The sequence below is a fragment of the Sipha flava genome, unplaced genomic scaffold (assembly GCF_003268045.1).
Source record: "Sipha flava isolate LNK unplaced genomic scaffold, YSA_version1 64_pilon_pilon, whole genome shotgun sequence".
NCBI classification, from domain to species: Eukaryota; Metazoa; Arthropoda; class Insecta; order Hemiptera; family Aphididae; genus Sipha; species Sipha flava.
The window spans coordinates 232,428-245,538 of record NW_020273604.1 but is presented as its reverse complement, the minus strand read 5'-3'; the positions used below and the strand labels follow the sequence as shown (position 1 = coordinate 245,538).

General features: G+C 25.3%; 2 protein-coding genes across 2 annotated transcripts; one reads left to right on the top strand and one right to left on the bottom strand.

The window, feature by feature from the left end:
• Window positions 1-3,050: 3,050 nt before the first annotated feature.
• Window positions 3,051-5,817, bottom strand: LOC112691559 (mannose-6-phosphate isomerase). Its single transcript, XM_025565846.1, has 7 exons — window positions 5,521-5,817; window positions 5,107-5,456; window positions 4,913-5,054; window positions 4,668-4,838; window positions 4,201-4,368; window positions 3,781-3,983; window positions 3,051-3,704 (listed from the first exon to the last, which is right to left on the bottom strand). Exons 2-7 carry the CDS (start codon window positions 5,434-5,436, stop codon window positions 3,501-3,503), a joined length of 1,218 nt encoding a protein of 405 aa, XP_025421631.1. The 5' UTR covers window positions 5,437-5,456; window positions 5,521-5,817; the 3' UTR covers window positions 3,051-3,500.
• Window positions 5,818-5,953: 136 nt separating this feature from the next.
• On the top strand, window positions 5,954-12,178 carry LOC112691558 (vacuolar protein sorting-associated protein 16 homolog). Its single transcript, XM_025565845.1, has 16 exons — window positions 5,954-6,189; window positions 6,484-6,676; window positions 6,769-6,897; window positions 6,990-7,134; window positions 7,435-7,550; window positions 7,615-7,814; window positions 7,897-8,149; window positions 8,208-8,333; window positions 8,415-8,542; window positions 8,759-8,903; window positions 8,974-9,108; window positions 10,103-10,264; window positions 11,224-11,373; window positions 11,446-11,693; window positions 11,774-11,870; window positions 11,939-12,178. The coding sequence occupies exons 1-16, from the start codon at window positions 6,137-6,139 to the stop codon at window positions 12,053-12,055; spliced, it is 2,397 nt and encodes a 798-aa protein (XP_025421630.1). The 5' UTR covers window positions 5,954-6,136; the 3' UTR covers window positions 12,056-12,178.
• Window positions 12,179-13,111: the final 933 nt, after the last annotated feature.

Below are 13,111 nucleotides of genomic sequence, written 5' to 3'. Positions count from 1 at the left end.
AGTATTCATCTAGTGCAATAAACTTTTATGTAAATTGCACCAAGGTAAAATTTAAAAAATGAACAGCTATATTTTTATATAATTACAATCTTTGATTTATAATTGATTCGTTACAGCCATATAATAATTAAAAAAATTAATTTAAAATTAAAAAAAAATATAAAATTAAGATAAAAAATAACATATTGTTGATATATATTCATCACTTGAAGCATTTATTTTAGAATATACTGAAATATTATTATATAATATATTATATATTCGTATATTCTAAAATCAATGATTGAATTTTGACTTCTATTATATTTAATTTTGTACTTTATCACGTTTTTTTATTTTTAGTTTTAGAATTTTGGTATCAAAGGGTTCATTTATACTAATTAGTTTAATATTTGTTTCTATTTTAATTTCTTTTAATTTTTCTATAAACATGAAAATATATGGATAAGTTTTATAAAAGCTAGAATTAGAAGCTAAGTTTTGATCACTTAAGCGATTAATGGTTATGGTTTATATTATGTTCTGTAATTCTGTCGTCATCACCATCCGTTTTTAAAAATGTTGTGCAAGTTTTGACTGTACATCGCCACTAAACCTGCATTAACATCGTAGTAGGATGGTCGAACCATATTCATTCTGGACCTCGACACTTGATGTATAATTTTTTTAATCACGAATCCATAATAATATAAATTTAATAAATTGTATTGTTTCAACATTGAACCGCTCTACTCTTGTGACGTGGTGAACATGGGTCTAAAACGGGCAATCATCCGGGGCTAGGTAAATTCAGTCCGCGATATTTTGTGTACATTTTGAAAGCGGTAAATTGAGTCCCGGGAAAAAAAATATATTAGATAAGTTGGGTCCCGGGGAAAAAAACGTAGTAGATAAATTGAGTCTCAACTACTAACTATACTACCTCGCCGTAGTCGTTTTTCAAATGACAATTCACACCGTTTCTATCAGTTATCGACTCCATTGTGATCAAATAACTTTGTAATGTCGTAACTTTGATTGTGTCTAATTAAGATACGTATATAGACATATACGTACATTAGTTAGTCGTATATCGTGTGTCAGTTATCAGTTAACACCAATATTGATGATAGTTCTTATGATGACACACAGACATGAGTGTACGAAATCTAAGCATTTTCACTATATTTTTCGTAGCGTGCATTGCGTACTGTACGTCGATTTGAGTTTGTTAAATTCGTATCTTTTAAGTTTATACCGAAAATTTAATAAAAAACACAATGACATTAAAATTGACTTCTAATAAAATTTATTAGATATTTAAAAAAAAAATTGGTTACCTTGGACTTAACCTATTACCTTTTTTTCTCGGGACCCAACTTACCTACTACCTTTCTTTTCCCGGGACCCAATTTACCGAGAAAAAGTTATTTAGGACCCAATTTACCAACTCCCAATCGTCCATCAAATATTAAAGGGATGGTGGGTACCTATTCTTAGTACATCGAATAAATCTGCCATGTATTTTCATTTTTAAAACGATCAGTAACAAATTTAAAATGTATTGCTAACCATTGTTCAACATCAATATAAGCAGTGGCGTGTCGAAGCGGTTATTTTGCGGCGGTTACCCCTAGTAAAACATTTGAATGGTAAATGGAAAATTAGTACCGAACAGTAAAATATTTTTGCTTTTAATTATTTAAGGTATAGTACACTAGGCCAGGTACCAGTTGTCCAGTTATTACTTAATAATACCGAGTGGCAGTAATGTGACAAATAGCACCCGCTCCGTCCTCGGTTCAAACAGAAAAAAAAAGTTATTACTTAATTAAAAAAATTAAGACGTTCTATTAAATATAAGGACAATATCAATTTTTAAAGGGTGGGTGGTTACCAAAAATGCATGTTAGCCCCAAACAAATAATCTTGTCGCCACTGATTATATTTACATAATATTTTGTTGTTAGATAAATAATTTTCAATGGTTCGTAATTGCAGTTTTTTTTCGTTTCATTTAATCTGCTACAGTTTTATATATACAAGCCATAACTGTAAATTTTTCCATTTATTTGTGAAGATTAATTATGTTACATTATCTAAAATAAAAAACTGTACTTTTTAGTATTTTTTAATATAGTAAATAATTATATCTATCTAGAACTCAACAACAATGTGACGTCATTTCAGAAGAATACAAATATTTGCGTATTCTGATAGATTGCATAATTTGTTATAAATATAAATTACTATAAATTGCATAAGTTAATTGTTATCAGTACAAGTGATTTCATTTCAAAATTATTAAAATTTGCAATTTTCCTGATTAAGTCAATTTTGCTTACTAATATAGCTCATTCAAAATGCTTTCAAGAATAAATAATTACATATAGCTATACTATTACATATTACATAAGATTCGTGTAATCGTGTAAATGGAATAAAAAAAATAATTAATAATGATTTTTTTGATTTTTTTTATTAATGTTGAATATTATTTTATATTAACATATTTTATGGGCATCAACTAATCTAATTTCATTATCTCACTACTTTAAATTAAACAGTGCTAATGAACCACAATGATGATCCTTAGTAACATGATTGGAAATGCATAACAGAACCCAATGTTACTTTTGAACACTGGAAAAATACATAGGTTAGGTTAGATATACTTTCACACCTTTCTTTAATAGGTACCTCATCCGTAATTTTTGGTAACTTAATCACGCAAATTCAATTTTATATTATATTCAATACAAAAGTACCTTTTAAAATCACTTTTGATCTAAATCATTATTAAAAAATTATAAAATTGTAAATTAAATATTATAATTTTCCGGAATATTTCAGAAACATAAAAATTTGTCTATTCATATTGATTTTGGTAGAAAAATAACTATTGACTTCTAGTTTATATTTTTAATTTCATAGAATTTTAAGTGAAAAATGCAATAGGTACCCACATTGTAAAAGACATAAAAATATGTTGGTTCACCTTTATGTGCGTATATAAAAATTATTTAATTTAACAAAAATACTCCCCAAATATTCTTTAAATAGCTATTTAATTGAATAGAATTAAAAAATTTTCAACTAATACAGTTAAAATGTAATAATTTAGAGTAGGTATACTTATGTCATATAAAATGGCAGTAAGAATTTAATACTATACAAAATGATTGTATATGTAAAAGAACACACTGAAATGTAATTATTTAACATAGACTAAAATTATCTATTGGCCAATTGACTATTAAACACATTTGCTGTGGTTGTTGACTACAATCAATAATGGAATTATTTTATATACATCTACTAAAATATGATAGCATGGTTGAAATAGTTAGATTTTTAAATAAATATTTTTTGAACTAATAAATAGTTATAGGTATTATAGTTTGATTGATTTTTTTTTTAAATCTTGATATTTAAGTTCTGTACTATTTTTAATGCCAATTTTGCTAATTTTAGTATTTTACCATTACCTTGAAGACACAGCAAACACGTTAAAATGGGGTTTATAAATTAACAAATGCTTGGAATAATTCTAAAAATTCAATTTCAACATGTAATTGAACTACTTTGTTGGCTGGTATCAAGAACACTTTCCCTGTTGAAAAGATTAAATCTGATGACTCTTCTATTTTACATTGACCATGAACAATAAGGATTATAGAAGCAACATCTCTTTTTAATAGTGTATAGATGTTATTTGCAGGAACCTAAAGAATAAAAAAAAAAGTAAAGTGAATTAATTAAATTTCATTATAGTTTTGATATTTGAAGAATTTTAAATACTTTAATGTGAGCAACTGCAAAATCAGGTACAGGTGGCCTAAAAAGGGTTGTATAAGAATTTTCTTGAATTCCGTAAAATAACTTTGATTCGACAGGAGCACCATTAAAATTTAACATACTACATAAAGTTTTTACATCAATATGCTTTGGAGTCAGCCCAGCTCTTATAACATTATCAGAACAAGCCATACATTCAATACAATCTAAAGAAAATATTTACACTTAACCATATTATAGTAGAATAAGATTTATCAATCAAAGTCATTAATTTCATAAATAGTTATCTCTTCACCCTAACGTGTGCTGACAATTATGAGTTATAATCGAAAATATTAATTCAACTTTGGGTTTTTGACCAATCTTTTTTTTTTTTTTTTTTTTAATTATAGTAAAAATGAAAACAAATAAAAGAAATATAACCTCCATGGATGTAAGCATGAGGTTCATTAGCTCCTAAATAGATTGCTTGGCCTGGTAAGAGTTGTATATAATTTAGAAAATAAATGCAAAAACAACCCACATCATTTGGAAACCAACAATCAAGTCGATAAAACAGTACTGTTAAGAACTTTTTTTTTTCATCATCACCTGAAATACAATTTAACAATAACATTGATAAGTAAATAATATTTATTAAAATTTAAGTAAAATATTGTTTATAAAATTTTTTGATTATTAAATATTATAAAAATATGTTAAAATAGTATTAATCTATAGAAATTAAGTTAAAATATTTTTATTAACATTATAAGAAAAATGAACTTTTGTATAATATTTTCCAAATAATTTCTTACATATAAAGTAGAATAGTTCAAATTAAACACTTTCAAAGAATTAATTATTATTTTGAAATTAAAGTTCATATGTTTTTATTAATATTTACTTACACAGTGATTGTAGTTTACTTTTATGACTTTTTACGTTTTGGCTTATAATTTCTTTTTCTAATGTCATTAACTTATAAAATATGTCCTTTAACAAAATTTGTGAATTGTTAATGTCATCATTAAATTGTCTAATGAGATCATATCCAAGCATTAATTGAAATTCTGGTATTTCTAAATGACATAAGAATGTGCATTAACATTTTTGTTGTATTACAAAATATAAGAGATAATCATAAATGTAGCACCTTTCAAAAAAAATTTAATTTCAGAGTATGGGCGAAAACCGCAAAGCCCTTCAAAATTACTCAGTGCAATAGCCATTTCTGGTTTGTGATTAGAATCTGGATATAATTCGGGAAATTGCTTATGCAGTTCTTCAGCACGATCCTAAATTTGGTAAGAATTATAATGTTGCCAATATTTAAAAATATTTTATTACCTTTGATGGATGTACTTGGATAGAAAGAGCAGAATTTATGGATAATACTTTCATTAAAAATGGCAATTTATTACCAAATTTCAAAATAGATGATTTTCCTAATATTTCTTCATTGTCATTGATCCAGTCACTGAGTTTTTGCTCAGAATTTTTAAGTATCGAAGGACTTTTGCTATGAGCACCCATCCATAATTCAGCGTAATATTGTTCTTCATTAATAGATTCTATATGTTGGCCAGCCAAACTCAGACGACTGACTTCACTCTCGGAACCCCTTTTTCCCCATAAGTAATTTTGAATGAAACATTTTAATTCATAAACTTCAAGCATAGTGAAAATATGTTATAAAACTATAAAAATAAATAACCAATTATTATTGAACAATCATACTTATAATAATAATAATAATTATACCTTATCCAGAAGTAAAAACTGAACGCAATTAAAAAGGTTAAAGTACACGTAAAATAATGAGAATTGATATGAATTTCAATTCAAGGAATATTTTATTGCATCCCCAGCATAAACATAGAACATAGTGCCATAAATAAATGTTAAATCATGGCGCCAAGAAGAAGGTACATAATACGTATAACAGATCATCAGCTGTAGTCTAAGGCGTGCCAACACTGAAGTATAATTTCACTCTCGTATTCAAATTAATTATTAATAATTATGTAAATCATACATTTAATTTTTTTTTTTGAAAGTCACAACTGTAATCTCTGTTAAGATTTTATTTAGAGCTGATAAAAAAAATGTGATAAAAATTATCAATGAACTGGTAAAAAAAAATACTGAAATCAACATGATAAGAAAATAATACAAATCAGAGGAACACAGAATAATTCTAATATCAAATACTCTTTTTCTGTTTACGAACAGTAAACTATAAATAAAATAAAAATTTTATTAAATTAGAGTGTTGTGATACAATTAATATAAATGATGAAATCGTCTAAATCATAATATTTTTAATTTTAGCATTCGTTTTACCATTCTATTTAGAATTGTTAATTGTTTCATCACCATGTCTTTGCTTACATCTGAATGGGTTCCATATAGAAATGAAAATTACTTCAGGTATTTATTATACAATAATATTATATTTAAAAGCATTTTGACTCATATTTAATTTGTAACATAAAAAAAAACTAAATTATTTAGTTGCTATTCGTTGATTTTTAATTGTTTTAATTTTAATTCTTTGCGCTATCTATCACTTTCTACTTTATGAGGTCTATCATTCACCTGCATATGATCGGTGGTTTGGTCTTCACATTTTATCTATGGATACTAGTCATACTTAATTTATTTTTAATTGTTAAGTATTATCTAGTAATATTAATTTTTTTACTAGTTTTTCATTTATTTCAGAAAACTTGAAATATATCCCGATATGTATTGGTGTAATGAAATAGATATCAATACATCTGTTGTAATTGCAGCATCGTGTGGAGGGCCAATCATTATTATTAGAGACCGAACAAAATTGGTCTCTGTAAAAACAAGTGGTAAACCAATCATTTCTGTGTATACATCATCTGGAAAAATTATTTCATCTTTTGTAGTGCGTTTAAATTTTTAAATTGATTTATTAGTTGATCCATTAATTATATTAATATTTTTTAATTACAAAATTATAATGATATAATTTTACAGTGGAATTCAGGCCATTTAATAAATTTAGGATGGTCAAATAATGAAGAAATATTATGTTGTCAAGATGATGGTTTAGTTTTAATTTATGATTTATTTGGAAATTATCAGCATACATTTAGTATGATGAAGGTAGATTAACTTTTGATACCTTAATTAAATATCATTATATAAAGTACATAAAAAAAAACTAACTTTTCTGTTTTTAAACTTGTTCAATATAGGATCGAAAAGATGTTAAATTATTAGATGCAAGAATTACAAGTAACTTTACAAGAACTATAGTAGCAGTATTAACTGAAACATATAATATTTATGTAGTGAATGATATTACAAAAGTAAAAGTTCATATTTTACCTGAAATTCCCGGTATTTTTATAATTATTATGAATAAAAATATTTAGTAATACTTAAAGTCACATTTGGCCATGTATAAAATATCTAAATTTTCTCTTGAAATTTATCATTTTGTTGCTGTATAGTTAGTAAAAAAAAAAAAATTACTAAAAAAAATTAAATGAACAAACTATTATACACTTCATGTATTTTGATCTGTATTTAATTTTTTAAGAAATTAATAAAATTCTTTAAAAATGTATAATAATTTAAGCAATATAATTGTAAATTTACAAGTTATATTTTAATTAATAGTTTTATCTTATATTATAGATTTTAATAATATACCAAATTTATGGGAAATAATATTACAAGAGAGACAAACAAGTGTATTGATTTCAACTCAACATTCTTTGTATTCTGTTTCACATGCCGAGTGCAAACAACAAGTGTGTCAATGTAATTGTGAACAATTTATCAGAATTTAATTTAATTAAATTTATATTTTTACAGGTTATTGGATTTAATGACACTGATTATAGTAATGATATAAATGTTATAAATGCAATTAAAAAAATGTGTATTTCATCTGATCACAAACATATTGCTCTATTAAATAATGATAATAGGATTTGGATTGGATCTTCTGATTTAAGAAAAGTGTATAGAGTTTATAAAAAACCTTTTACTAGTTCAATTGATCAGATGGCATGGTATTAATAATTACAGTTATTATTACTTTATAATTATAAATACTTTTTTTTATAAATAATTTGATAACTTAATTAAAAATAGGTGTGGTTCGGAAGGTGTAGCATTATATTTCAAAGCAGAAGAAGTAGTGATTATTGTTGGTAAAATTGATGACCAAGTGACTTTTATTTATACTGATCCCATTTGTTTGGTGTCAGAAATTGATTGCGTTAGAGTTATAGGAGCATTTACAAATGATTTGCTGCAATTAGTACCTAATTGTGTACAAGATATTTTTCGTATTAATAGTACTAGTCCTAGTTCTTATTTAGTTGAAGCTTTCAAACAATTTGAAGTAATTTATACAATTACAAATCTAATTATAAAATATTAAAATAAAAATGTATTTTTAGAAGCGGAATCATCGAGCTAATGAATATATACATTTAGTAAATCAAATGCTAGAAACTGCAGTAGATCAATGTATCAAAGCTGCTGGACATGAAATTGATCCTTCAACACAGAAATTATTGATGAAAGTAAGTTTTTATATTTATAGAAATTTAATTGTAAAATAATATAAACTAAAAATTATAAATACATTTTAATAATTTTAATAGGCTGCTCAATTTGGAAAAACATTTCTGCAAAATTTTAATCCAGATCAGTACCTAAGTATGTGTAGATTACTTAGGGTTCTAAATGCTGTTCGTGATCCAAAAATTGGTATTTCTATAACATATCCTCAGTAAGTATAAGCATTAATTAAATATACATTGTATATACATGTGTATTTAATCTATGGTATAAAATACTTTATATTCAGTGCCATTTTAATAGCTGCTTCAAGATAATATAATTTTTGCCGTTATAATATTTATGCTAATAAATTATTAGAAAATAAAAAAGCTGTTCTTAGTTAATTATTCAATTTATAACACATAAATAATATTTATGTGTCTAGATTGCAAAAAATATCTCTACAAACATTATTGAGTAAGCTTGTTGGACAACGACATTACTACTTAGCTTTGCAAGCATCTTCTTTTATTCGTGTATCTAGCAATATAGGATCTAGTCATATTTTAACTCAATGGGCTAAATTTAAGGTCAGTATATAAAAAAAATGTTAAACTATTAGTAAATTAATATTTAGTTTTTAAATCTTGTTATTTTTAGGTGAAACAAACACATGTAGATAAAGAACAATTAGCTATTACAATTGCTGATAAACTTGGTAAATATTCTGGAGTATCGTACCACAGTATCGCAGAAATGGCTGCAAATAGTGGCAGAATACAACTTGCTATAAGAGTGCGTATAGACAATTATTATTTATAATCAGTGGTGAAGGAAGACTTGCTAGCGCTCCTGGCAAACTTAGAAAAAACGCTTTTTAACCAATTAAAATTTGATGTTATGATATTTTTTTAAGTATACAATTTATATTTATAAGTAATTATTACAGTTTTAATTTTAAATTTAAAAAACTTGCTTTTCTAGCTTTATGAATGGCAAGTTCATCGATAATTTCTTTATATGAAGTTTTTTTTTTTAATGCTCATTTTTAAGTACTATTTTCATAATTTCATCATTAAATTCACATGTAGCGTATTCAAATAAACAACATCTATGTATTTCAAACAGTATAATTGAAAAATTTAGAATTTATAGTAGGATAAAAGTACGACTTTTGCACAATTTTGAGCCCTTTTGCAATTCGCGCTCCTGGCGTAGGTACAGTTCGCCATACCCTTGCTATGCCACTGTTTATATTATACAATTCTGATATTAAATTGGTAAAATTTTCTACTACATACTATTTCTTAGTAAATAACTTTCTTGTATATGATATTAAGATGCCTTGATTATTTTAGTAAGTTCTATAGGATAATATTGAATTTTATTAAGCTTTGATGAGATTTTAATCTAGTTTTTAGTTAACTTCAATTCTTAGCCATAAATTACATGTACAAAAAATTGGAAAGTATTTATGCTTTTCCTTATTTGTTTATTTTATATATTAAGAAACCATAAATATAATACAAGGTTAATTGTATAGTGTTCTAACTATAATGGAATTGCATATTGCATAGTGCATGTTGATATATAATCTGTGAATATTCTTTCCGTAATGTATTTTATAAATATAATTGTTTACTCAAGTATTCTGTCGAAAAAAAATATTTACACACCATTTTTTATACTGCTATTAAAAAGCAATAATATAAAATAATAAATATAATATAGTAATATAAATTTTATACCCTACTATATTTAATATTTATTTATTTTTCCTTTCATATAGCTTTTAGATTATGAAACACAAGTTAATTTGCAAATACCTTTACTGTTAAAATACCAACAAGACAACATTGCTTTGAAAAAAGCTATAGAAAGTGGAAATACTGATCTTATTTATATGGTCTTACTTCATATGCAAACTTCTATGCCACTTGGAAAATTTCAAGTTAGTATAAATTACAAATTAATAAAAATGAAAACTATAATATAGTTTTATAATCTATAGTATAATCTAAAGTATATAACCCTAGAAATAGTATTATTTTATAGGAATTTCACTGATTGTGATTACTTATTATTATCTGCGTAACTATACTCAAAAGGTAACGAATAAGGCCACTACATCCGTTATCTGCAAGATTTAAATATGGGCTTTATAATAGCTTTTAACATGTTATTCAACTTGAATTAACTAATTATTGAAATATAATATTATTAATAACACCCACATAAAATACTAAAGATTTTATTTTTAAAAAGTCATTTTGTTAATTTAAAAGAGGAAACATTTTAATATTTTTTATTCGAATAATTGTGTAATGTATAATTTAATAATGATTACCTTTTAGCAGTTAAAACTTAGCTAAACCGTTTATGTATATCAAAAACCATCCGGTACCCGAAAATTTTGGGTAGTGGGTATCCACTACCAAGGGCATATTTAGACTTTTTTCTGGGGGGGACTCAAATTTTTTCTTTAATTCAGGCTCAAAATAGACAAGTAAAATTTTTGGTAATATTTAAATCAGGTGAATCCTTAATATTTGTTGTTTTTTTTTTAAACTAATGCCGGCTCCACTTAGAATTAACTTTTGTGTATTTCTTTTTTTACACCTGTCTGTATTTTGAAAGTTACGCTTGTGTTTTATTTGATTTTTCACTAAGTATGGACACTAAGTATCGTTATAAAATGATCCACATTAAAAAAATTTGGTAAATGTGTATCTCACATATGATCGATTCCTTAATACGAATTCAAGAGGGGGGGGGCGTTCGCCCCCTTCGCCACCCCCTAAAATACGCTGCTGCCCACTATCCGAAAACGTTGACTACTCATAAAATCGGGTATTACCCACGTCAAATCAAGAGCACTAATTTGAATTTAAACATAATATCGTTTTTTAGATGGAAATAAAGAAAAGTTCAGTTGCTCAAGCTTTGTATATAAAATACTGTCATCAGCATTCAGGTTATTCACTTTTGGATATGTACACTCAAGAAGATAATCATGAACAATTAGCACTTTATCATGTCACAGAGTCAATAAAATCTAATGTATTTTACTATGTTTATCAGTTTTTAATCAAGTAGAATTTATTATTATTTTTAACTGTATATTCATTTTAGAACTCCAAAGAAATGTCTGTATCAATTAATGAAGCAATTAATTGTTATAAAAGAACGCGTGATGAATTTTCATTAACTACTTGTGAAAGTCAATTAAAGTTAATTAGATATCAAAGTAGTTTAGAAGAAAAATTAAAAAATAATTTTCGTGATTTAACATTACACGACACTCTAGTAAAGTTACTAGAAATCAATGAATTGAAACTTGCCGATAAATTACGTTCAGAATTCAAAGTACCTGAAAGAAGGTTATTGTCTTATACTTGGCAATTCAATTTAGTTGATAATTTTACCATGATAATTTAATATTATTTTTATCTTATTTTAGATATTGGTGGGCACGAGTTACTGTATTAGCTAAACAAGAAGATTGGAACGAACTTGATAAATTATCTAAAGTTAAAAAATCTCCAATTGGATACGAGGTAAATAATGATTTTTATTTAATATTATTTTTGTATAGTACTAAATGTGTTCTTCATAATTTATATAGCCGTTCATAGATGTTTGTATTGAACATGGAAACAAATATGAAGCATTAAAATATTTGCCAAAAATAAGAGATGATCTTAAACAAAATTATACTACAAAAGTAACATCAATGCCTTAAACTAGTTCCTAATATAATAAATATTTTTAGGTAAATAGTAAATATTATATTCCATGGAAATTGTAAACCATCAGACCTTACATCCTACTATTAATTTTATTATTATTCAATTAATCTTAACTGTTTTATATATATATATATATTTTCTAAGAACAATTTGTTCTTTAATTATTACCATAAAATGGATTTTAATGACTTTACTTTCTGTTAATTATTTTTAAAGAGTTGCGTTGAATATTTTATTATATACTTTAAAATAAATATAGAAGCATTTTATTTTTTCACATGTTACGACAATTCTTAATAATTAGAAGAAACAAATTAAAATCTTCTACAGATTATCATTGCATGTAATACAATTCATTTAATTAATACCGTTTTATTTTTGTTTTGAATATCAATCTTTCCAATATTATTATCATATTTTTTTCTAAGATATCATATTTTTTAAATTAGAAGACACACAGTAGCTAGTTGTTTCAATAGTTATGAAAATTTAATATTTTTGCAATAAAATGTGCATATCATTACTGTTAGTGCACATTAGGTAATTTTTAAAATTTCTTACAAAATAGTTATCTTGTCTTTCCCTTTACTTTAGTATTGACTTTTGTAAAAAGTTTTATTATTTAAAAACTCAAAACTGGAAAAGTGGCATTAAGGTAATTCTTGTTAAATGAACAATATTTTCTAATTTTTTAAGTCATGTGGACTCATCACTAAATGGCACCTTTGTGATCAACTCAGATTATCCGTAAATGAAACTTTTTTTGAAAATTGTAGCCGTTTATATAACAGACATTTATATACCCCGTCCCCATATCCCTCTAGTCAAACCTACTATTGTGAGGGTTCTGTTAATTCATTGCTTCTTCAAATAGCTTTTATATCTATTTGGTTCTAAACGCTGTAGTATTATTTGACATTTAAAATAATCATAAAAAAATAATTTGTGAACTAACAAATATCATTAGTTCTTAAATATAGCCAATAGTAGCTCTTATGTTATTTATAATTTTTTTTTTCTTAAACTAACTGATGGTGTATTCTTAAATT

Excerpts from the sequence above, each read along its gene's own strand:
- LOC112691559 (XM_025565846.1), bottom strand. The coding sequence starts at position 5,436 with ATGCTTGAAGTTTATGAATTAAAATGTTTCATTCAAAATTACTTATGG. Across the intron at positions 5,055-5,106 it reads TCCAAGTACATCCATCAAAG|GATCGTGCTGAAGAACTGCA; the intron begins GTAATAAAATAT and ends TACCAAATTTAG. Across the intron at positions 4,369-4,667 it reads AAGTAAACTACAATCACTGT|GTGATGATGAAAAAAAAAAG; the intron begins GTAAGTAAATAT and ends ATTGTATTTCAG.
- LOC112691558 (XM_025565845.1), top strand. The coding sequence starts at position 6,137 with ATGTCTTTGCTTACATCTGAATGGGTTCCATATAGAAATGAAAATTAC. Across the intron at positions 7,135-7,434 it reads TATTTTACCTGAAATTCCCG|ATTTTAATAATATACCAAAT; the intron begins GTATTTTTATAA and ends CTTATATTATAG. Across the intron at positions 8,904-8,973 it reads CTCAATGGGCTAAATTTAAG|GTGAAACAAACACATGTAGA; the intron begins GTCAGTATATAA and ends TGTTATTTTTAG.